General features: G+C 33.9%; 1 protein-coding gene across 3 annotated transcripts in view; it reads right to left on the reverse strand.

The window, feature by feature from the left end:
- Positions 1-6,671: 6,671 nt before the first annotated feature.
- Positions 6,672-27,877, reverse strand: part of LOC149792094 (MAM and LDL-receptor class A domain-containing protein 1-like) — a 50,978-nt gene continuing 29,772 nt past the window's right edge. Inside the window, exons 4-8 of one of the 3 annotated variants that reach the window (XM_089970607.1) lie at positions 24,314-24,445; positions 23,349-23,693; positions 20,318-20,482; positions 13,788-13,857; positions 6,672-9,408 (exon numbers count right to left, since the gene is read on the reverse strand). In XM_089970607.1, coding sequence (XP_089826733.1) covers positions 8,853-9,408; positions 13,788-13,857; positions 20,318-20,482; positions 23,349-23,693; positions 24,314-24,445 — 1,268 coding nt within the window. In that variant the 3' untranslated portion in view covers positions 6,672-8,852. Of the gene's footprint in view, positions 9,409-13,787; positions 13,858-20,317; positions 20,489-23,348; positions 23,694-24,313; positions 24,446-27,877 lie in introns of all 3 variants that reach the window. The other 2 variants (XM_089970606.1, XM_089970605.1) reach the window with 2 other exon arrangements.

Consider the following 27,877-nt stretch of genomic DNA (forward strand, 5'->3'; position numbering starts at 1 on the left):
GAGTGAGACTCTAACGTTATCACTCCCATAGCATGTATAATGTAGGAGTGAGTAAGAGTAAGAGTCTAGCAAAAGCACTTGCAAAGCATAATAGTCAGGAGGTCCTAAATTAGAAAGGCAAATTCGTCGATACTTCTAATTTTCTTATTTATTTCATTAAATGCAAAGGAAATGTGTATGTTGAACTTAACCGTGTCCAAAATCATATTCATTTTCTATATGACTTGAATCATTCATAATTTTGTTCTGTATACTACTAATACAAAACGAACGGGTTAACCATTAAGATTATTATCCTTGTCTGAGTAAAGGACATTGAGTTTACCACATTTTATATTGTAATTATAACTAAGATTGTATTTTGTAAACATTAGGAACCTTCTAGAAGGTTATTTTCCATTAGATAATAGTTTAGTTTTAGAAAATGCTAATTGTTGCCTGAGGTCAAGTAGAGGACTACACATCGTGTTTCCTAGAAATTATTCATTCGTGAGTTACGACCTGAGCAGAATCAATTGTACCATTGTTGCGACGATAGTTCATTTGACCTTAAATTTCATTTATTCAAATTATTTATTCACTGGCACTACAACGAGCCCATCAAAAATAACATTCTTCGAAATAGAGACTTGAATTTATAATGACATATCAAATAAGGATATCTACTTGGGTTGTATTATTGTGCTCCAAAAAAAATAATGTGGGCACATCACCATTACACGGGCCACAACAAACACATCAACACTTCCAGCGCTGGATTTAATTTGGATTTCCTTTAACGTTTGTTCAGAACTTGAATCATTTGGACTTGTATCTATAATTCAAGGACTTTTTGGGGATTTAATTCGCAATACCGTACGGTTGTTTTACATTTTCACTTTGTATTCTGGAGAAATAAATTATTTGTTGTATTTTACAAAGCTTGTTGCTTCTCACTCCTTTATATTGCTCGGTTTAAGACCATAGAACCGTAAAAGAAAATTGGGAGTACATCCATGGGATACAAATTTCTCTAAAATGTTTCAGAAAACTTTGAAATTTCAACTCACGTGGTTTAGGAATTTTCTAAGTCGCGATTATTATTTCCCATTTTGGAAATCTGTAGTGAAACAAACAGTCTTTCATAATATTATCTAAAGTAGAAAATTTTCTTTCGAATTCTTCCTAGGAGGGTTTGTTTATTTCAAAATGGAATTACAGCTAAAAATGTTGGAATTAGCGTTAAGACACGTTCATTTTCAAATATAAATCATGCAGGTGCAAGGAAAGAGAGAGCAAGACAACGGCAGAAAGATAAAGAAGATAGGTTAATACAAATGAAAATGCAAAGAGAAAAGGAGGAAAGAGAATATCAATTTAGATTAAAAGAATTAGAGATGACAAGCGGAAAGCGCTCCCCACTTTGCATGCAAATTCAGGCTTTGATTTTATCAGAAATATCAAGTTAGTACCCCCTTTCAATATTTTCTTTGTTTCTAAATTTAGAAATGATCAAGAATGCACTGGACTTTATTATTACAAAATGTATTTATTGGTAAAGTTCGTGATATCTATATTTCACTATCACTATAACAGAGTGCTGTTTACGATGTGTTTACGTATTACGAAGGTTTATGAGTTGGTACTTGTGGTATATCCGTAAGGGTCTATGAATTAGAGAAGTCAGCTGACCTGACCTATGGTCGAATTTGCATGGGAAAAGAGCTAAACAAATTGATTGGATTGGAGGTGCTTAGCCAAGAAAGTTGGTCAAGATTACGAAAGCTTCTGACAAATCATATTAGTTGAAGAGTTTAGGAAATATGTCCATAATGACGTTATGACTTACCTTAATGAGCCTTATGTCAAAACTTTAGAAACGTACGCTTGTATTCCTTAGCTCATAAAGTTTATGTTCTCAGTAGGTCGTCCACTCAGCAATCTTCTGGTGAAAAAAAACTATATGAGTCTTATATGAGCACTTCCAAATCTTAAAATGCTCAACTTTTAAGAATGAAGATTCTGATTAGATTGATCAGATATTCTAATATTTTCCTACTTGCACCTATTGCAAGAAGAAATGACACATTATTTCTGATTGCTACAAATAGAAAAAGTAACAGAATTAAGACAGAGCTATTCCAAATGTTCTTATTCCTAACGGGTCAAAGTCACGGTCATGTAAGAAACAATAAATTTGTTTGGTTAAACAAACCCTATTCTGATTTCATTCTGGATAATATTGAACAATTCATTTCCATATCACTCATGACTGATTCTGCCAGTCCTATCCCTATTGAAATGTTTAGGGACGCATGAGATTATCAGAGTTGTATTATTATCAGGTACAGTGCCTTTTTCTTCTTCTAATGAGCTGAGCTGAGTTCGGCTTTGTGAATGTTCCTCTCCATTGTGTACATTTTTCAAAAGACTTAATCTCAGGACCCATGAGAGTCGGAACAGTGTCACCTTCATCATCGAGTGTATTCATTTATTACCAGGCAACAACCTAGCTAGAGTTAAGGTTGTGATTAATTCACTGTAACTAACAATGCAATTTTGGATCAGAAGGGCGATTCTATCGAAAAGAAATCCCTGATTTATACCAAGCTTGTGCAGTTAACTGAGCTATGGCAAAGAGAGCTCTAGAAAATGATGTTGTTCTTTTAGCGGACGCAGGTATTGGTCAGGCTCTTGGTGATGTCACTGTTGCTACTATCGAGTTGTAGGTTCAAAGTCGTATAGACAGGGCATTCATTTTGCCGTGACCATGAAACCCCTTTGGCTGGTCATTTAGGAATCTATAAGACGTATACTAAGATCTTGAATCACTTTTATTGGCCAATATTAACTGTGATGTTTGTGCATACTGTTGACCTAATCACAGCTGGCAAATAGTAGGAAACCCATATCACAAGATACTTAAGGTTCATCTGCAACCTCATGCTGCATTTGATGAACTATTTAATAGAATAATGGTAGATTGTGTAGGTCCATTACCTAAGACCAAGTCACGCAACCAATACTTGTTGAGCATAATGTGTGCGTCTACAAGATTCACAGTGGCAATTAATTTGAGGATTATGAAGCTAAAACAATAGTAAAATATTTCACATATCAGTTTTACAAAAGTGTGCCTGACAAATTTTATGTCTGGAATGTTCCAGCAAATTTTGTATGAATTAGTCATCCAGCAATTAAAGTCTTCTGCCCGTCACACTGAAAACCAAGTGGCTTTCATCAAACTTTGAAAAATATGATTCGGTCATATCACTTTTGATGCTGGAAACGAATGGGTTGAATGTACTCATTTACTGTCGTTTGCTCTTAGGGAATCAGTTTCGCCTTGTATTATAGGGAAATACATTATTTGTTGAATTGTACAAAGAGTGTTGCTTCGCACTCCTTCCTATGACTTGTTTATAACACGTACGTACTCTCTCGTTATACTAACAACACGGTACATACATTACACTACATAATGAAAAAAAGCATACAGTAGATTCCTAAATAATGTAAAGTTTAGTAAAGTTCAAGTATGGTGGCTTTACATGTTCCTATATCTTTATAATTAGTAATCATGGTCGGTGTATAGATTGGTAGAACCATTTTGTTTCATATCGAATCTTCAGCGGTTCCAACTCATTACATGCATAACATAAAAAGCTTGACACAGTATGTTGAAGACTCAAAAAAAAAACAGAGAGCGAAGTCCAAGAGGGTGGTTTAAAAGAAAAGTCGCCCTCCCCATCCCGCCCTTGGGGGAGGACGCAGAAGGAATTGTGCTGCAGTTCCGATTATTCGCAATACGGTCAGAAGGATGAGAGACATAAATTTGCAAAAGTTAATGACATTTTTAAAATATGAATGAGATTAGACAAATATTTAAATTATCATACTTGCTTGTGTTACTAAAACATTATTAGTTGTTGATGTTTTTGTAGGGTTTTACGCCATTTGTCAGAACACAATAGGTTATACATGGCGGCCAGTATTAATGGTGGAGGAAGAACCCGGGAAAACCCCAGAAAGAACCACCAACCCACGAGAAGCTACTGGCAGGCTTTCTCACATACCCACATTGGCTGAATCCGAGACTCAAACCCACGCAGACAGAGGTAAGATGGCAGTGATCCGTAACGGAGAGCGCTTTAGACCACTCGGCTATGCAACAGATGGACAAGTTAAATGGGTAGAAAGCTATATCTAACGTAGACTTTTGGAGGTACCAAAATCATAATTTCAACAACTGCTTGTTACCTTGAGAGAAATTTAACATTAACTTGGTAAGCACACTGAAAATAAGAACAAGTATGTCATTCACTATTGAACATAAAACCTAATGTGTATTGACGTGGGAAAATGTTCAAGATCCATAGATTAATCATGCTTGACCAATTGATTAATCATGCTTGACTAATAAATTTATCATGCTTGACCAAAAATCTTGGTGCCAAAACAAGGAAAGTAATTATACATTGAGCTAATTATCAAAGGTTGAAATTATTTGCGCAACTGGCATTTTGAAATTAATGAATGAGGCGCTTGGAAAGCAAATTGTATACCCTAGAGAGAAGACAATGTTACAATATATGCAAGTGACAACACATTGAAAACGTAGAGAGCAGACAATGTTACAATATGTGCAAGTGACAATACATTGAAAACCGTCGTGAGAAGACAGTGTTACAATATATGCAAGTGACAATGCATTGAAAACAGTCGTGAGAAGACAATGTTACAATATTTGCAAGTGACAATACATTGAAAACAGTCGTGAGAAGACAATGTTACAATATATGCAAGTGACAATACATTGAAAACCGTCGTGAGAAGACAATGTTACAATATATGCAAGTGACAATACATTGAAAACCGTAGAGAGCAGACAATGTTATAATATATGCAAATGACAATACATTGAAAACAGTAGAGAGAGAGTATAATGTTACATATATGTAAATGACAATACAATGAAAACCGTCGAGAGAACACATTGTTACAATATATGTAAATGACGGTATATTGAGCACCGTAGAGAGAAGACAATGTTACAGTATATGTAAATGACAATACAATGAAACCCGTACAGTGAAGACAGTGTTACAATATATGCGAATGACAATACATCGAACACCGTAGAGTAAAGACAATGTAACAGTGTATGCAAATGACAATACATTGAAAACCATAGAGTGAAGACAATGTTACAATATATGCAAGTGACAATACATTGAAAACCATAGAACGAGGACAATGTTACAATATATGCAAGTGACAATACATTGAAAACCATAGAGAGAAGACAATGTTACAATATATGCAAGTGACAATACATTGAAAACCAAAGAACGAAGACAATGTTACAATATATGCAAGTGACAATACATTGAAAACCATAGAGAGAAGACAATGTTATAATATATGCAACTGACAATATATTGAAAACCATAGAACGAAGACAATGTTACAATATATGCAAGTGACAATAAATTGAATAGCATAGAGAGCAGAGAATGTAACAGTATCTGCAAATGACAATACTTTGAAAACCATAGAGAGAAGACAATGAAACAATATATGCAAATGACAATACATTGCAAACCACAGAGAGAAGACAATGTTATAATATATGCAAGTGACAATACATTGAAAACCATAGAACGAAGACAATGTTACAATATATGTAAATGACAATAAATTGAATAGCATAGAGAGCAGAGAATGTAACAGTATCTGCAAATGACAATACATTGAAAACCATAGAGAGAAGACAATGAAATAATATATGCAAATGACAATACATTGCAAACCATAGAGAGAAGACAATGTTATAATATATGCAAGTGACAATACATTGAAAACCATAGAACGAGGACAAAGTTACAATATATGCAAGTGTCAATACATTAAAAACCATAGAGAGAAGACAATGTTACAATATATGCAAGTGACAATACTTTGAAAACCATAGAGAGAAGACAATGAAACAATATATGCAAATGACAATACATTGAAAACCATAGAGGGAAGACAATGTTACAATATATGCAAGTGACAATACATTGAAAACCGTCGTGAGAAGACAATGTTGCATATATGCAAATGACAATACATTGAAATCCGGAGAACACATTGTTACAATATATGTAAATGACAGTATATTGAACACCGTAGAGAAAAGACAACGATACAGTATATGGGAACGACAATACAATCAAAACCGTACAGTGAAGACAATGTTAAAATATATGTAAATGACAATAAATTGAATACCATAGAGAGCAGAGAATGTAACAGTATCTGCAAATGACAATACATTAAACACCGTAGAGTGAAGACAATGTAACAATATATGCAAATGACAATACATTGAAAACCGTAGAGAGAAGACAATGTTACAATATATGCAAGTGACAATACTTTGAAAACCATAGAACGAAGACAATGTTACAATATATGCAAGTAACAATACATTGAAAACCATAGAACGAAGACAATGTTACAATATATGCAAGTGACAATACATTGAAAACCATAGAACGAAGACAATGTTACAATATATCCAAGTGACAATACATTGAAAACCATAGAGAGAAGACAATGTTATAATATATGCAAGTGACAATATATTGAAAACCATAGAACGAGGACAAAGTTACAATATATGCAAGTGACAATTCATTGAAAACCATAGAGAGAAGACAATGTTACAATATATGCAAGTGACAATGCATTGAAAACCATAGAACGAAGACAATGTTACAATATATGCAAGTGACAATACATTGAAAACCATAGAGAGAAGACAATGTTACAATATATGCAAGTGACAATACATCGAAAACCGTCGTGAGAAGACAATGTTGCATATATGCAAATGACAATACATTGAAATCCAGAGAACACATTGTTACAATATATGTAAATGACAGTATATTGAACACCGTAGAGAAAAGACAATGATACAGTATATGGGAACGACAATACAATCAAAACCGTACAGTGAAGACAATGTTACAATATATATAAATGACAATAAATTGAATACCATAGAGAGCAGAGAATGTAACAGTATCTGCAAATGACAATACATTAAACACAGTAGAGTGAAGACAATGTAACAATATATGCAAATGACAATACATTGCAAACCATAGAGAGAAGACAATGTTATAATATATGCAAGTGACAATACATTGAAAACCATAGAACGAAGACAATGTTACAATATATGTAAATGACAATAAATTGAATAGCATAGAGAGCAGAGAATGTAACAGTATCTGCAAATGACAATACATTGAAAACCATAGAGAGAAGACAATGAAACAATATATGCAAATGACAATACATTGCAAACCATAGAGAGAAGACAATGTTATAATATATGCAAGTGGCAATACATTGAAAACCATAGAACGAAGACAATGTTACAATATATGCAAGTGACAATACATTGAAAACCATAGAACGAAGACAATGTTACAATATATGCAAGTGACAATACATTGAAAACCATAGAACGAAGACAATGTTACAATATATCCAAGTGACAATACATTGAAAACCATAGAGAGAAGACAATGAAACAATATATGCAAATGACAATACATTGAAAACCATAGAGAGAAGACAATGTTACAATATATGCAAGTGACAATACATTGAAAACCGTCGTGAGAAGACAATGTTGCATATATGCAAATGACAATACATTGAAATCCAGAGAACACATTGTTACAATATATGTAAATGACAGTATATTGAACACCGTAGAGAAAAGACAATGATACAGTATATGGGAACGACAATACAATCAAAACCGTACAGTGAAGACAATGTTACAATATATGTAAATGACAATAAATTGAATACCATAGAGAGAAGACAAAGTTACAGTATATGCAAATGACAATACATTGAAATCTGTCGTAAGAATATAATTTTACAAATGACAACACATTTTTCAAATGCTATAAACATCTGACATTGTCAGGAAAGATTTAAACATTTTAGCTACTCACATATTTACAAAGATTTCTTATTTCCTAATGATTTGTTTCTCCCCCAATTGTTCCAACCCATGTCAAACTTTTACCAGTCATCTATTTATCCTGGACAAATTTTAATTCTCTTTCAAGCAGTGATTGAATTTTTTCCTCTATGTTGGAATAAGAAACAACGGCTGAAGATTTTAAAGCGTACGAAACTTCTGAAGGTTACAGCAGAGATCACAGAGCAAATCCAAATCGACGTATGGTGATTTGCGTTAAGGCGACTGTTATAAATGCTATCTGTTTGTTAGAGGAAATTGGTGTGTCGCAAGAGCGAGCTGCAATAATCTTCATTACCACAAAAGAATAAAGAACTATTGTTCTCCGTACGGATAGTTCATATCGTCGCAGATCACCGCACATAGGAAAATATTTTAAAATAAAAATTTGCAGAAAATATAATGTAGTTTCCAAATTTTAATCTGATTTTTAAAACCTTTCTATTCTTCTTCTTCTTCTTCTTCTTCTTCTTATTATTATTATTATTATTATTATTATTACTATTATTTATCTTATTTTAAATATATTTTCCCTTTCTTCAGATATGGTATATGTTCTCTCTCAGCTTTCCCATCACTTGTTTTTTCTTGTTGATTCTGTTGTTTTTTTAATTCGTTTTTTTTTAAAAGTTGTTTCTTCACCTGATAGCTTGATTAGGACAAACCTTTGGGAGACTGATTTGTAATTGTAGCGTTACCAGTTTTTGTGTAAGTATAGGTTCCGTCACTTTAGTCACTTCTGTTTCTTGCTGCATTTATTCAGACATGACAAATGATATCAAAACATGAGAGAGAGAGAGAGAGAGAAATAGCAAGGTCATTCTATAAGTTCATAAATGTTGTCCTGACTGTTACTGATATTTTGTTTATTGGCAGGTGTTTCGCAAACGCCTTTAGTTACGTGATCATATGATTTATCTTGTATAGCCGTAGCTTGTGCCACCACATTGGTTTTGTCATATTCATCATCAGGACATATTGTCACGTGATCATATGTTTCATTTGCATCTTGCCTTTCATGCATCTTCAAATTTGTTGCATCGTATTCTTCAATGAACTGTGTTGGCATGTGATCATATGTACCATCAAAGTGAGGCTTTGTTTCATCACAAGTGTCGTACGTATCATCTGTCCAATGTACGGGCGTTGTTGATGTGAAAGCAGAGGCATATTCGTAATTTTCATTGTCAATTTCGACATTAATCATTTCCGTATTACCGCGGCGAGAGGCATTTGAACTGTTTGTATAGCCTGGGTTAATAGAATGCGCTGCAAATGAATAATCTTCTCTTTCATCCTCTATTCTTGAAAGTTTAGACGAGATGGGTTGCAGCTCAATGGTTTCTATTTTCTTGCTGTGTCGACGCCGTTTTCTGAATCAGATATGAAAGACGATGACTTCTTACAAAAATGTCAAAACTTGCTTGATTGGCATGAACTATACATGGATCTAAGTTGCAATATTACTCTGCATGAAACACTGGGTTAAGTTTAATGTACCCGCCAAATTTTAAACTTCCTAGTCAGCATTGAATATTTTCCAACACGCCTGAGGCTGATATACAGTTTTAAGGAACTATTTTTGTGATTCAGTTGTTTTTAGTACACTTCTATCTTTCCCTACCGAAAGTATCTCTGATACCTTGGCGTAATGCATCATCACAGTAATGAATACAGCCATATTTCAAATGTTACAGCATTATGGCCATATGTGAACTAAATTACTGTGCATGCCATATATCAAATAAGTTACATGTGTATGGCCATATATCAAATAAGTTACATGTGTATGGCCATATATCAAATAAGTTACATGTGTATGGCCAGATATCAAATAAGTTACATGTGTATGGCCATATATCAAATAAGTTACAGCATTATGGCCATATATCAACTAAATTACTGTGTATGCCATATATCAAATAAGTTACATGTGTATGGCCATATATCAAATAAGTTACATGTGTATAGTCATATATCAAATAAGTTACACGTTCCAGTTAGAAACAACATCATTTCTTTATATCATTTGTTTAACTCAGTGAGCATCATTCTGCTAAACCCATTGAACTTGATACGCACGAGTCTAATGCCAGATTCATTCTACGTTTAATATATTATAAGTGAACATCTCATTCACTAAATTGCTTTCGCTGTCTTCGCTAAAATTTAATCCCAACCCGGCTTCTTCCTTTTACACGTATCATTTTCATAATCACATAGTACTTTTGCAACCTTTCAGCTAGAACTCTTTCCAATATGAGTTGAATTCTTCCACTTTCAATTTTTCCGTTGTATTCGTCTATTACAGTATGGGCTTCTCTTACTAATTTAGTACTTGACTTATTATCGTCTAACGTACTTTTATTGGTTGCCTCGTGGTAACTGTTGGTCGTTGTGGAATTTTAGGTTGCATACCCTCCTTAGTAGATAACAATGATTTAACTTGTCGTTTTGTACAGCCGAATTTATCCAAGTCTGTACAGTCTGACACGTAACAGTGTTTGGCTCTAGCGCTATATACATGGTGCAATTTTCCAATATATTAGGACAGTCGTTCCATCAGGCTTTTAATAGAGTATCTTGTTTGTACATTTAGATATTTTTCACCAAATGGTATTGAAATTTATGTCCCCCTTGTACAAGTGAGTCGATAATTTGGCTTGAGAGTCTGAAACTTGACTAGGTGTAACACAACAATATAGCATTTTTATTTGTTGTTTATCTACTATATATTATTGCATCAAATTATTGTATATGTTGTGTATCAACTGTATAGTATTGTATTTGTTGTGTATCAACTATATATTATTGTGTTTGTTGTGTATCAACTATATAATATTGTGTTTGTTGTGTATCAACTATTTATTATTGTATTTGTTGTGTATCAACTATATAGCATTGTCACCTTTTTGTATCAACTATAATTGTGTACTTGTAATAAAACGTTTTGGATTATTTGCGATTTAGATCACAACACTGTAAGTTCCTTTTGAATATTGTTTTCAAGGTATGTAAATTGCTTTTTGACTTTTACGAAAATATGGTATTCCATTTGATTCTTGCACAAGTATACTTTTAAAGAACAATGAACTTAGTTCAGAGTTTAAGCAGATGCCGTTTTCTATTGAGTTGTATCTGCATAGTTATCTACATTGTTATCTAGTGTTCTGATAACGTTTTCGATTACATCGAAAGCAGTAAGATGGGTTTTGCAAATATATTTATGTCAATGAACTATTTTGATGTGTAATAAAACTAATTTTGAGAACTGTTTTATTCTAACGTAAAGGCATCTTCCAACTTTGTAGTTATTTGTACCGACACATTTAAATATGATCAACATGTCGATATATTTTTCTATCTGAACTAGTCTAGCATGGTTTTTGTTTGCTTTGCGTTCTGCAACGTGGATGTCCATACATTCCAGTGACGTTATCAATGTCACCTATTTTCAATATTTTTATATCTTTTTCTGGCAATAATTTATATCCTCAGCTTGCTGTACCTTCATAATCTGACTATTCGTGAGACATATATCTAGCTGCATGTTTAGAGATTTTAATAACGAAAACTGATTATCTTCAAATACAAATACAAACAGTAACTATTTACCTGGTATTAGACGATATTCCCTAAACGAGATTTAAATACAAGACATGAGCGGTTCAGCATATCAAGGTATCCTACTGCTCTTGTGTAGGGATATACGATTTAAAATTGTAAAACATATGATTGGTCCACCATATCAATTTAGAAGGTGACACTATTGTATACCATTGTCAAACAACGTGGGAGTGATAAAAAATATGAGTGGACTGAAACATTTCCGTAGAGCTTTACACGATTCAACATTGCGAGAAATGATTACTCCAAATCTCCGGTTCTGTAGCTCACTGAGTAAAATGCGATGATAATGTTTATTCATATGCCGAGTCATGTCGGTGTTTAACAAAAAGAACATTTGTGGTCACGACATGTTCTCTTCATACATTTGTACTTGTAATATAACTTTTATAACTATCTTGGATTTAGTTCACAGTACTGTAACTTTCTAAATGTTCATTTTTTATTCTTGAGAAATAAATCATTTGATGAATTTTACAAAACATGTTTGTGTTCTCGGTTACTTGGTTAGGACTATTGAGTCGTAACTACATAGATAGATAGATAGATAGATAGATAGATAGATAGATAGACAGACAGATAGATAGATAGATAGATAGATAGATAGATAGATAGATAGATAGATAGATATATAGATAGATGTGTGTGTGTGTGTGTGTGTGTGTGTGTGTGAATGAATGCATATATATCAGTATCATCTCCAAATCGTGTTTACTAAGAAAACGTGCAGTATAGGTGGAAGACTGAACGGTTCATAGTTATGAAGCATGGGTACATCTGTGTATATCCTCGTTATTAGGTGGAGAGTGAAATAAATGTGTCAATTATTGTATATACTGTTTATCTGGCATGCAACACTAAAATATGTAGTAATGATTTTTTCACTCATAATTGAAGGCTTCAAGCAGTAACTCTGTTGGAGTATATGCATGATAGTACTCATGCACGTACACACGCTCACACTCATTGATTGAAACTATGGGGGGAACAACACGAGTTGTACATTTTGATGCTCGATGTTTTAAAAGAAAACTGAAAGAAAAAAATTCTTCTATATCGGCTGATCGAAACAAATGACTCCACAGTAAAACATATATTGAAGATCTGTGTATGAAAACATTGGGTTTGAATGCTCACCAATTTGTGTATGTACACACACTGGGTTAAAATTCTTATAAATTTGTGTATGTAAGTATTGGGTTTGAATGCCAATCAATTTGCATATGTAGGCATTGGGTTTGAATGCCAATCAATTTACATATGTAGGCATTGGGTTTGAATGCCAATCAATTTGCATATGTAGGCATTGGGTTTGAATACCAATCAATTTGCATATGTAGGCAATGGGTTTGATTGCCAATTAATTTACATATGTAGGCAATGGGTTTGAATGGCAATCAATTTACATATGTAGACATTGGGGTTGAATGCCAATCAATTTGCATATGTAGGCATTGGGTTTGAATGCCAATCAATTTACATATGTAGGCATTGGGTTTGAATGCCAATTAATTTGCATATGGAGGCAATGGGTTTGAATGCTCATCAGTTAGTGTATGTAGGCATATACCTGTACATTTTATGACGTCAAACTAGAGGTAAAAGAAAATATGTTTGATTCGCATTCAAGGGGATAAACAGGCCTTTATACATGGATTATAAACAATAAAAACTTTGAACATAAACAAGCCTCTCTGATATTTACTCTTGGTCTGACACATGTGTGCGATGTATACATAGTATCAATAACTACAGACGCATCGTTATAGATCTACAAAAAAGAGAATTTTGTTGCATAAGAAATAAAGTTATCAAACCAGCCATCTTTAAAAGATATAACCGCCACACAAGTTAGACCCCATCATAATATATTTCAACAAAATAAACATCTAATTATTCGAGCACAATCGGAGCAGTGTGTATAGATATTTCATCTCAAAGTTACTATTTATTTTAACAGTCTGTCACACTTAACTAGATAATAGTGGAACAACGACATTGGGAATTAGCTAACAGCCCGTATGTTTATTATATTCAGATAACAAAATAGTGCGGAAAGTTGAATGTTGGACCAGATAATTATATTGGTTGTGGGATGTTTCGTGCTAAATATGAAGTTGGTTACCTGCATGTCCAGACTCCAACAAACAAACTGACTGCAACAAACACCACTGCTCCACCCACTGAACCCATAACTGTAATGTACAAATAACATATCACCTAGTGTAGATATAGTTATATTAGTGTACATTATAATAGCCTTATTGAATATTATCTTGTCATTGTGTAGTATAATACCGTGTTTAGATATGCTCACTTTATGTAGTATAACAGTAGTGCAGATATTGTCATGTAACAGAAGAGTGTGAAACCGTGTGTCGATATTGTCATGTCTCTGTATGGTCTAATATCGTGTGTCGATACTGTCATGTTTCTGTGTGTTCTAATACCGTGTGTCAATGTTGTCATGTCTCTGTATGGTCTAATATCGTGTGTCGATATTGTCATGTTACTGTACAGTATAATACTTTGTACATACGGTGTCATGATATTGTATCTTATAGTAGAATTGTGTTTCACTTCGGCATCAATGGGATATGTGGATAACCATGCGGCTGTCATTGCAGAAATGTCACTTGTGCGTCAATTGGGATTTAACATTAGGCCCCCATTATAGAAATGACGCTTGCGCATCAGTGGGTTTATGCATGCACACACACACACACACACACACACACACACACACACACACACACACACACACATATATATATATATATATATATATATATATATATATATATATATATATATATATATATATATATATATATATATATATATATATATATATATATATATGATGTAACTATTCACTTTGTGTTACAATATCGCATAATGTCCTGTGTTGATTGATTGATTGATTGATTGATTGATTGTATTTTTACGGCGCATCAGCACTGTTATGCTATTTAGCGCCGTGCAAAGGTTATATGTAGGATTAATTCAAAGTGATAACACGTATCTTATCGACTAGCGATAAAAAGAAAAAAATATTATAAAAACAAAACGATAAGACGGTAAAGGTAATATATAAAACTTCCCAATCAACGGGGAATGTAAATGGTGTATGTTAATGAAGATTTAGATAAACAAAAAAGGTATTGAAAGGACGGTATATACGATACATAAAAAAGCTCAAGGTGATAGCGTAAAAATTAGAGTTTAGAATAAATGTTTATTTCCTTCAGGAATTTTATAATACAAGGCACGTTTATTGTATCAAAAGGTTTCTTCATGTCATGCACCGCGTAGGTTGCAGATCGAAATACTCTATCATAAAGTGCTTAATGTTGCTTAATAGAGAATGGTTCATTGCAAGAAACGCACTCTAGTGGGTCTTCGCCTTTTAATATGTGGGAGTGGGTTATATAAGTATGACCAATTATACTTCTTGCAATGACTATCTCCTTCCTACGGATGGTTCTTTAGGAAGGACTCCGTTATCTTAGGGTTGGCTTCATTGCATGAAGTTTGTTAATCACTGCATCATTCCATGATGCCTGCCATTTCTGACCTAAAGACTCTTTGATACTAAGTTTAAAGTCAGTATAAGGTATTTTAAAATCAGATGGTTAGAAGGATAGGGACAGTTATCAGCGCGATCTGCTTTTTCATTACCTTTAATACCAATATGGCTGGGTAGCCAACAGTATATTATATTGTGGGAGGTATTCAGCTCAGTATATTTGATGAGAATATTCGTTAATAATGGGTTTTCCAGTCTTCTGTTGTGTAGTGACTGAATTACTGATAACCTTATCCTCATCCTCTGATCCATTGGTATAAACGTTTGTGCAGTTTTCAAATTCGGTATGGAGTTCATGATAAGATTTGTGGAAGATGGAAGGGTTTGTCTCCGATTTTTTTCCATCGTGTAGAGTAAAAAGTACTTTTGGTTGCTTAAGTAGCCAGGAGGTGTTTCGGAGAAGGATGTTTTCGAATTTTAGAAAGCTCAGTTTTTATACTGTCAAGGCTGGGTGATATTCTAATGCCAAAGGAGGGTATGGCGTTTGGTTTATTTTCGTATCAGGTTTTGTATTTGGGTTGCAAAGCAGCCAAAACGTTAGGGTTCTGAGGTTTTAATCTTGATTTGAGAGCATATTGTATTAAAAGCATTTCTCCACGATGTGATAAAGATGGCTCGTTCGCTTCAGCGAGAATGCTTTCACATGGGGATGTCTTAAATGCTCCAAGAGCAAGTCTTATTCCTTTATGATGAATTGGGTCAAGCATCTTCAAGTATGATGTCCTATCTGAACCATAAACACCCCAACCATAGTTCAGTTTGGGGAGAATAAACGTTTTATATAAATTGAGGATGACTTTTTTACCAGCACCCCAGTCAGTGTGCGCTACTATTTTTGAGTAGATCTAGATATTTCAAGCATTTTCCTTTCATGTTCTTTAGATGTGGAATAAAAGTCAGATTTCTGTCCAAGATAATACCTAAAAACTTTGTTTCCTCAACAACTGGAATAGGTGTTCAGTCCAGCGTGAGTTTAGGTTCATCATGATGTCTTCGTAACTTACAGAAATGCATACATACCGTTTGTTCTTTTGAGAATTTAAAATCGTTATTATTGGCTCAATTTTGAAACTTGTTTTTTCAGCAGTAGTTGTCTTTCAATTGTATGCATGTGCTTTGATCGAAAACATATTAGAAAATCATCAACGTATAAGGTGCAATCACACGAGGAGCCAAACACTTGGTGATGTTATTAATTTTGATGTTGAAAAGCATCACACATAAAATACTGCCCTTGGGCACGGCCATACCTTGCTCGTGCATATCTGAGATGGTATAGCCCACTCGTACCTTGAATTTTCTGTCTGAGAGAAAGTTCGATATGAAAGAGAGCAGACAGCCTTTTAGACCAGATTGTCCAGGTCATTCAGTATCCCGTACTTCCATGTCGTGTCAAAGACCGTTTCTAAATCAAAGAAAACCACTGCCAAATGTTCCATCTTGATAAATACGTCGCGAATAAATGTTTCCAGTTTAACCAGATGTTCATTGGTGCTACGGCCATATCGAAAGCCACAGTAGAAAGGAGATATTAAATTGTTAGTTTCCAAGTACCATACAAGCTGAGAATCGATCATTCGTTCCATTGTTTTGCACACACAGCTCGTCAGAGCAATGGGTTGATAGTTGGTAGGATCTGAGCTATCTTTACCTGGTTTGGGAATGGGCATTTCGGTTTCTTCTTTCCAAATTTTTGGTACATTACCAGTAATCAATAAATCATTGAAGATTTCCAGAAGAACTGTTAATGATGGTTCTGGTAGGTGTTTCAAAAACTGGTAATGTATATCATCAGGCCCAATAGCTGTATCATGGGCCTTATTCAAAGATTCCGTAAGCTCCAACAGTGAAAACGGTTGATTATAACTTTCTGAACTATTCGATGTGAATTTCAACCGTGTCTTTTCTTTTTGAGTTTTTAATCTTCGGAAGGATTCTGAATAATTAGAAGATGAGGAATTTTTAGAGAAACTATCAGCAAGTATATTAACTATGTCATGTTTGGAATTGAAATTCTTGTTGTTTATTTTCAGATGTCGAAAGGAATTGTATTTTCCCTTTCCATTTATTTTGCGGATTGTGTCCCAAACTTTCTTTATAGAAGAACGAGAATTTAAAGTTGAAACATATTTTTCTATAATGCTATTTTACTTTCTTTAATCGTGCGGCGAGCTTTGGCCCGAAAAATACGTTACTTAATTAAATTTTCGGGCGTTGGACGATTATTGAATTTTTTCAGTGCTTCTCGGCGTTGTCTAAAGGCTGCTTTACATTCTTTGGTGCACCACGGTTTTTGGGGTTCTTTTACAGGAATTGGGAATGGATTTTTCTGATATCTCGATTAAGACAGAAGTAAAATACTGAATAGGGTCATTGTCGTTTAAAACGGTATCCCTGTTAAGCCTAGCTTTACAAAGTGTTTCAAACTTGGACCAGTCGGCCTTCTTTAAATTCCGTTGTGGAATTGCATCATCTATTGTAACGTTGGTGTTCTTAAGAGAGATTGTAAGTGGTCACTGCTGTAAAGGTCATCAGCGACCTTCCAATTATAATCCGAAAGTAGCGAAGGAGAACAAATTGTCAAATCGATGTACTTGTAGGTACCCGTTCCTGGGTGTACATATGTCGGTGATTTGGTGTTTTATAAAAACAAGTGGTGTCTAGAAATGAAATCTTCTACCGTTTTGCCCCAGTCGCTTATGTAGTTTGATCTCAATAAATTGTTATGGGCATTAAAATCCCCAAGTAAAACAAACGGCGCTGGCAGTTGTTGAACAAGGTCATCCAATTCATTTGATTGTAGGTTGGTGTTTGGTGGCGTGTAAATAGATCAAAAAGTAATCACTCGATGTAGATTGACGCTTATAGCAATGGCTTGCAAATTTGAGTTTAAATGGATAACGCTATGGGGGGGGGCTCTATTTCTCACAACAACAGGAACTCCTCCTGAGGCCCTGTTAACATTTTGAAACTAGATGTTAAACAGGGAGTAGTTTTTAAGTGTGATGTTGTCCGTGTCTTTTTAGAATGTTTCATGAAGGCATAATACTGCAGGATCGTGTTCTTTTAAAAGCAGAATAATATCATTGTAGCTGATTTTAAGTCCTCGGCAGTACCATTGTATGATAGTGTTCTTCATTATAAGTTTAAAGTGAAGAATTTGGAGCTAGGTTAGACCTTTCGCGTGGGATATCTGTGTTGTTATTTCTCTGGAGAAAATACAGGGATGAATGTTTTGGAGGTAGGTCTGGAGCCACATTGAACGCATGGAGCAGTTTCTTCTGCATCCATGTTCTCAATGTCACCAAACCTGTTATAGAGTTTAATGGGGTCATCTGACCCCTTTTGCTGCCTATTTCCTTGAGATTTATTTTTAGTCTTTGGTGGTTTGAGTGAAGGGCTATTATTGAAAGTTGTTTGGGGAGATGCCGTGTTTATCTGTGCTTCATAATGGTAGGTGTTAGAGCTTGATGGTGAATCGGGTGGATCTGTCTGAGTTTGAGCGTCCTTCGTTGTGTTGGGATTGTTTTTCACTACAGCGAGGAAGGCTGGGCCAGGAAATGATGTTTTAGTCTGTACAAGCTTTCTGGCCTCTGGATAGGGAATATTAGAACTGTATTTTGCCCTCTGTATCTCCTTCTCCTGTTTCCAGGTATCACAATCTTTGGAATTGGAGTGGTGCTCCTTTCCACAGTTAACGCAATGAGTAGTTGCTCTGCACTCAGATTCCTGACATAATGCCCTGTGTAGATATTGTCATGTTAATATGTAGTATACTGTCATATTGTGTCACTGTAGAGTACAATACCACTTGTAAATATCATATCTGTGTATAGTACAATACCAATTTTAGATATCGTAATGTTATTTTATAGTACAATACCACTTATAGGTATTATGTTGCTGTATAGTAGAATACCGTCTGTAGGTATTGCCATGTTACTGTGTAATAGAATACCGTGTGCAGGTATTGTCATGTTACTGTGTAGTATAATACCTTGTGTAGGTATTGTCATGTTACTGTGTAGTAGAATACCGTGTGTGGGTATTGTCATGTTACTGTGTAGTAGAATACCGTGTGTAGGTATATCATGATATTGTGAATATTGTCACGTTATTGCATGGTACAATGCCCTGTGTGAATCCCGTTATGTTACTGTATAGTAAAAAAATCCATTGAATATATTGTCCTGCTAGTCTATAGTATAATTCCATGTGTAGATATCAACACGCTACTCTACAGTATTATATATATATATATATATATATATATATATATATATATATATATATATATATATATATATATATATATATATATATATATATATATATATGTATATATATATGGGAAATATGTAATGTTGTTGTATAGTATATCAACATGTGTAAACAGTGTGTGTGTATGTGTGTTGATTTTGAACGTAAGTTTTACAAATTGTCAGTCATATCGTTACGATGTCTGCATTGTGGCAACTTAGTGATGTCAAACACTGGGGCATCATGCCGCAGACATGTAGCATCATGGCCCGTCCAGTCACATTATTCTGACACCTGGCCAACCATTTCTAACACTAACCTCTTAATGCTAAGCACCTAGCAAGGCAGCTGCTAGTACCATTTGTATAAGTCTTTCGTGTGACTCGGCCGGGGTTCGATCCCGCAACCTACCGCATCCGAGGCGGACGCTCAAACCACTTAGGCCACCGACGAGATCGAACTAAGATGTTTGGGTATTGTAATATTCCATTCTTATTAAGTACACCTTCTCGCGCATTTGACACAAACAACTGATTTACAAATTTATTCTAAATTTACATTCTAACGATGACACATATCTTTAGCCAAAAAAATTGCATAAATGTAGCAACAAAAGAGCGGAGAAAGAAAGTTTATTAACTATGAGAAGAATATGCACTAGGATCCAATAAGCTAATAAATAATCCACAATACAAATATTTTAAATGAAATTAACAATTTTGTGAAGCTGTACAGTTGCTATTAACACTACAGCGCTGTTGATTATTTATTGAAGAACTTCTTCAATCTATGTAACTTCTCCTCACCTGCGGCTATTGAGTTGTGTCCAATAGTCCTTGTTTGACTTCCAGAGGTACTCGTGTGTGAGTTGGTAACACTGCTTTCAATTAGCGTTTTTGTGTTTAGCTCTGTCTCGTTTCTATCAACGTCGACAGAGAACTCCGTCAAATCCCTTGCGGTTGATGTGGCACCTGTACCTGTTTCCAAATCAGTAGAGGAAATACATAAATCAAGGTAAATTAGTAACCACTTTTGTGTGTATGTAGGTATATGTTTATGTTAAACAAAAGTTACCATTTTATAGCAAACCTACAAGGAGAAAAGTGCAAAAGTTTTTTGATTGATCTGAAAAGCTTTGTCATGCACGTGATACAATTATCATCGTTCACAGTCAGACGCCATTTTCTTTTTTTTAAAAATGCATTAAACTTTATGCAATGGATTCCAAAAACATTACAACTATCTTCTCGGATGGTCAGTTTCGATAAAATAAGTTTTAGAAAGTGTGTCAATCAAACAATAAAGGTCATATAGCATTTTGTCTTAATATAGCGAAAACAGAATCCACTCGTAATCATTAATCAACGCTGCGCTATAGAATGGATGTCTTAAGGCTTATTTATGATTGACTAGAAATAATAGCGATGATTCAGAGGAACAATATAAAGCAGGAATCGTTCTCTTCGTACGTTCTTAATACAACAGACAGATTAGAGAGAACAAGTATCTCCATAAAATCGCGCTGACACTCACTGCACTACATGTAAATAACGTCACACAAGAACAGACAGCTGTAGAACACTCAAGGAATATTTACGGTACTTTCTGGACGTTCTCTCCGCTATTGATGTTTCGTCTCTTTAACGATCCTAAGGTTGTCACAACCGTGTGTGAAACTTTCTTGTGATATTTGTAAGGAAATAAACACACGGATTCAGCCAAATATTTAACTAATTTTTTAAATATTACTACAAATTTGGGCTTATGTTTAATTGTCATGCATCGGAAAGAGTACAAACTCTTTCATTAACCTCTGATGCCAAGTTTGTGTTCTGAGGAACATAACGGTTAGCCGATCCCAAACCAATCTCTGAATTTGACTCGCAACAGAAGAGCATTGTAAGTGGAACATCTTTAGAATTAGTTTGACACCATTCCTCGATTACAATGCATATTTGATAAATAAAATGATTATAAATACAATCACTTAAATTCGTATTAAACTGGTGTAATTAAATTGTTAACATTTTGTTCCTGTCTGGACATTGCTAATTTTTTTCCTAACTGCCATCAGTAAAGTGACCAGATGGTCAGTAAACCTATAATCAAATTAATAACGTGCGGCGAGGGCATCTTTCTTCAGCGAAAGACGCAAGTAGCCGAACAAAGGACATAACTCTCGTACTCCCCACCCCCCAGCTAACGTGCTATAAAAATATAAAGAAGAGACTTCATTCATTTAAATCATTTAAAGACTTTATATTTATGTATATAGGTAGATGCTGCTGGTATTCCTTTTTCTTTAGAGCTATCAGATGGTATACCAACTGAGAGGATCCAGTGGCATTTCTGACTGGTTTAGTTTCATTTAGTGTTACGGTATCTATCGTCTAGTAACTGTAACTAATTCAGTAAATAAAATGTCTTTGTACTTAAACACGTTGATTGTGACAGTCAAATTAACTTCCTTATCTGGCTATATGTATTAACTTGTTTATAAATCTGATGAGAAAGGTAATTGTGTGTAATGGTAGTATTTACATTAATTATTTCATTAACATCCTCCACTTTTAAATTGCCAAAGGTAATCTGCCTTAATTACGTTCTTTTTCTTTCTTTAGGAATATTCATACAGTGGGTACTTTAAAAATCTTAGTAGCGTTTTCATGATGATTGGACAAATTAAAAATGAAATGTTTGAATTTGTATAAAGCCGTATGTATATAAATCATCATTTTACATGGAAGTAATTGTCTTGGACATTGGCTAACCAAATTTAACACTTACCAACTGATTCCTTTTTGCGAGTGAAGGAAATATTCCTTTAAATAATAATAACTTGGTGCATTATGTCAACTGTTTTCAACCTTTAATTGAGAAATCTTGACGCTGAAGTTTGGAATTATTTTTGAATAATTCTTACAATAAGTTAAAATAACTGCCATGACGCGCTGTTGTGGATGTAGACCAAATCTGTCATAAGTAAAACATTTTTGTCTATTTTGTTTCGTCTGGGATGCACAAACATTATTTGCATCGTTTTTTCTATTAATTATTTCCAAAGATTTTTTTTAATGACCGATTTCAGAATCATTATCTTTCCTCCACCTAGGTACATAGAACATTAAACAAAAAAGTATAAGTGTGTAGGACAAAATTATTTCTTAAACTGAAACCAAAAATATATAATAAAGAGCTAAAAAGCGTCAAGGATGGCACTTATTTTTACTGATAAAAGCTACAGGTGGAACTACGTTCCAAGAAATTCAGAATATATGGCAACTCACGTTGGTTTTTCCGTTTTGTTTAAATAAACTGTTTTTCGATTCACCGTCTACTTGTGTACACGGTCTTTGTTAGTCAAGAACATTTACAATAACCCGCTGTTACTTTTATGTTATTAAGCAGTTATGCAGTGCAATAAAAAAAAGGCTCAATCACAAATTTTTTAATTAATCGGTATTTATGATTCACTGGGTTTGTTAATCCTCTTTCTCGTAATAAGTATCACACTGTATGCACGTTCTTATAAGCAAATGAATAGGAAGAAGTAAAAGGAAGCAATAGCAGATATTTGCAGAGGGCATTTGAACGTAATGAATGGAAGGTTCACACAATTACAAATACTGGCCTACCATGAAGAAAGTTTTGTTTTGATGTCAGATCTTATATATATATATATATATATATATATATATATATATATATATATATATATATATATATATATATATATATATATATATATATATATATATATATATATATATATATATATATATATATATATATATGTGTGTGTGTGTGTGTGTGTGTGTGTGTGTGTGTGTGTGTTACCGTTGCAATTTCCATTGATCAGTGAAATATCGTCTAAAGCTATATCACCACGACCACCATTTCCTCTGATTGCCTCAAATTCAACTCTTACGTTTGGACCAACGTCTACGTCTACAGCTGCTGATGTCCATTTATTGCCCTGGTCTCCAGTTTTAAACCACACCGGAGTTGTTGAATTGTCATTTCTTTTAGTGTACAGATTTAGTTTCCCCATGTGTTCTCCATACATATGATACCAGAATGAAAGACAGGATGGCCCTGGACGATAAAGTCCTGCATGATGTAGAATGGCATTGTCGCTCTCATTCCCTAATGATGCGTCGATGTGCATGTAGTAATCGTCTGCTGCAACAAGGGAAGAAATTATAGCAAAGTATTAAAACAACCATTTTAATGCTTGTCTCAAATTCAGATCGGCTGGTAATAAGTAACCAAAATACCTATAAAATAAAAATAATTTATTCATATTGGCAACAACCTTAAACTTCTTCAGATATTTTTGCGGCGAAATTTCATCTCTATAACTCAGATTTTCAAATCACAGAATGTGCTCATTTTTGCATCCTTATAAATTCATAGAAGATGCGGCATTTCTCAGATTTCCTCAGGTCTTGTCACACAATTCTTGGTCAATAAATCAATCAGAAAAAAAAGATTTGGTTTAGTCCATCTCTGTTTCCGCCAGCTGAACATCTACAATTAAAAGTGTCAAACATTCAACAATAAATCATCAATCTGGAAACAGGAGTTCAGCTTGTATGATAATTGAACGTAATTGGAGGCCTACTGCATTTGCTTTACCCGACGATAAGGGCAGCTTAGCTTACATAATCAAAGTAAAGTATGAGCTACCGTTTTCCATTTCTTTCAGGTTCATCTTGACAGACATATGTAAAACAATACATTATCATTTCTCAAAATGAAGTAAACAGGTATCAAATTTTATATAGCATAATAAAATCTACCAGTCCCGTTTGTATGGCCACCCTGCGGGCCAGTTTTCTTGGAGGATGCAGCTCCTGATGTGCGATTCCAACGAAAACCATCAGATTGCCTTTGCATCCAGTTGCAGTACCCAACGTCAAAGTTACATATATCTGGAATTAACGACAGAAAATTTTGACACATGTGTATTAAATTTTATTACATTGGAATAGAAGAGTCATGACCATAGTTTAATTTAAAAGAGCGAAGAAATGTTTAGCGAGTTCAATCAACCTATATTTATACTACATAAAACTAAAAAGAACACCAGACCACTTCTTAGCCACTACATCAAAAACACACACAAAATAATACCAACCACCTTTTCAAACACTATATATGCACAATAACTAGCAGACCACTTTCTTAAATACTGCATAAACAAATGTCTACGATCTCAGCTACTGTAAAAATAATAAACTACATCATGTTACTTCGTCAAATACTGCATATAAACAAGACAAATACACACTGTTATTAATATTTAATTTATATTGTTTGCCTGTTAGATTTTTCATTTTTTTTTATTTCATTATATGTATGGATAGTGTGTTATGTATATTTGATTAAATTTATATTTGATTTAATTTAATTGTTTGTTTGTTAGTTTTAAAAACATTTGTTTCTTTAAATCATATAGTAATGTAATTTTATTTAATGGATTTGACATTTTCCAGAAATGCATTTTCCAGAAATTCAGTTCTTTTTGACCTGACTGTTTTTTCGCAAACAACTAAGAATATAAACTTTGTATCTACTGCTGATCTAGTTCTTGACCTTGATTCAGAAATCAGTGAGTTGAAGTAATCCACTTTTTTATAATTCTTTTTTTATTATTATTTCCCAGAGTAAAAATCATTCATTTTAGTCAAGGCCATACTGGGAGTACGTGATGTTGGTCATGTAAACAGCTTCTATTTTGTTCAAGAGCCATGATCATCTGACCCTCACACGGAAATCTGTTTTGCATCTTAAATTAGTGTATGACCTTTTTCTATTGAGAATTTAGTCAGTTGGGCTCAAAACCATTTACACTTAAAGGTATTTTGGTTGTGACCATTCTGAGTTGAAATTCTATTTTATGGAATTATTAATTCTTTCCCTTGGAAATATTTAAGTGCTCATACATAATTCTTGGACAAAGATATTTATTTTAATTTTATTCGGAATTCAAACCTGAATGATTACTTTCTGTTGTTCAACAAAGAATTGTTGACACATCAGGACAACACTGACAATTGCATACGTCATCGTCCTCCATCTTGGATTTTTATTCAGGACTCCAACCCAAATTCATCTAGGACTTTTATTTCTAGGACTTCTATTTTGTAATTCTTGGATTATTTTTGGATTTGATTCGATGAACGGTAAGTTCTTTTTCTCATTGTTACCTTGTTTTCTAGGTAAACAAATTATTTGCTAAATTTTACAAAGCTTGTTGTCTTCACTCCTTTCTTACTACTGTTTAAAAGACCCTAAACGTAACAAAGAAAAGTGGGTCGCTCGTCCTTGGGATATATGAATTTTCCCTAAAATATTTCAGAAAACTTTGTTTTTGAAATTTGAATTACCCTTAGTGTTCGAAATATTTTAAATCCCAAGTATTATTTTACATTCTCGAAATCTTAAGTGAAATCAGCGAGATTTTTATAATGTCATCAAAGGTGGAAATCTTTCTTTCAAATCCTACCCAGGAGCAATTAGACCTTTTGAAAAAAAAGATGAATTGATTCAACTTGCCAGAAAATATGATCTCTCTGAGGCAAAAATTTCCATAATGAAGCAAGAAATAAAAAATATTTTGGTCCAATAATTGGGGGAAAAGAATGTTTTTTTATAAAATTGTTTTGGTTTCGATCAGTGGGTATGTATCAGACTCTGACATAAAAGTAATGGAATTAAAATTAAAATGCAAGATGGAATTAGAGTTAAGAAAGCTGGAACTTCAGAAAAATAAAGAAGAAAAGCAAATGCAGTTGGAATTGGACAAAGAGAAAGAACAAATGCAATTGGAGAAAGAGAAAGAACAAATGTTATTACGGAAAGAACAAATGCAAATGCAATTAGATAAGGAAGAAGGAGACAAAGAAAGAAAAATGCAGTTAGAAAAAGAACAAATGCAGTTACAAAAGGAACAAATGCAGTTTCAGAAAGAGGAGAAACAAGTGCAATTGCAATTAGATCAGGAAGAAAGAAAGAGACAGATGCAAATACAAAGAGAGAAGAAAGAGAGGGAATTTCAATTTAGAATAAAAGAAATGGATAGAAAAAGAAGAAGACAAATATTTCCTAGTTTTGAAAAAATAGCGGAAAATTTAAAATGGCCAATTGAACATCTGACTCCATTATTACAATGTGTAATTACTTGTAAAGCTAGTGATATGTACCGTTTACTGTCACTACAGCAAATTGCTGACTATGATGTGGTTAAGAAATGCATCTTAAAGGGGTATGAGTTAGTCAACAATTCAGAAACTATAAAAAGAAGCTGGACGAACTCATGTCGAAATTACAAGAGAAGAAGAACAGTCATTTGATAGATTGTGCTTAGCGAAGAAAGTTTATTAAGATTATGAAAGTCTCAAATAACTTGTATTACTTTAAACATTTAAGAACTGTATCAATAGTGACATCAAAACTTATCTTGATGAGCATAAGGTCGAAACCTTGGAAAATGCTGCTCGTGCTGCTGACAAGTAATCGTTAGCTCATATTGTTCTTTTTGTAGGCATGTCTTCCACTCAGAATTCTTCTGGCAGAAAAGTATTTCAGCCTAATACAAGCCATTCTAAATCTCAATGTAGCACAACTTTTAAAACTCAAGCTTCGGATAAGCTTGATCAAAGATCCTGTCTCTTCCTACGTGTGCCTATTGTAAGAAGAAAAGACACGTTATTTCTGATAGCTACAAATTGAAATTTAAGCATGAAAATTAAGCAGACCTATTCTAAATGCTCTTATTTCTAAGAGGTCAAGGTCACGGTCATGTATTGAATGCAATAAGGTTTCCGGAGGCAATTCCTTTGAGGACTATTAAATCTAAAACAAAAGCAAAAGCTTTAAGTTTTTTACTCAGTTTGGCCTTCCCAAATCTGTCAAATCTGATTGTTACGAAATGCCCGATATGGCTCATTTAGTCTTCCATACTTTTCATTTAAATCAGGTTGTCTTATTTCACGCGCCGTAATATTTCTGTAACTGTAATTTTTCGTCGTCTCGAGCGACGCTTTTATTGCTCGCGCGGCACGTGAGAAATAATGTATTATTGCGCACTACTATATATATCGGGTAGAGATATTGAAGGGCACAGCCAATATAGAGGGAAGCTCTTAAACATATTCAGCTGTCGGTCAGGTGCCATTGTAATTTCGTTAAAGCCAAACAGTTGGGTGAGTCGAATGTTTTTTTTTTTAGTCAACTCTTTTTATTATTTACAATAATTATTCAGTTTCGTAAAAGCACGTTCATTGTTGTATTATGTGGTCACATCGTTTATCGTATTTGCAATTCAGTTTATTAAGATATAACCTAATCAATGTAGTAAC

Source organism: Sinohyriopsis cumingii, chromosome 9 (genome assembly GCF_028554795.1).
Source record: "Sinohyriopsis cumingii isolate HCF-2022 chromosome 9, ASM2855479v2, whole genome shotgun sequence".
NCBI lineage: Eukaryota > Metazoa > Mollusca > Bivalvia > Unionida > Unionidae > Sinohyriopsis > Sinohyriopsis cumingii.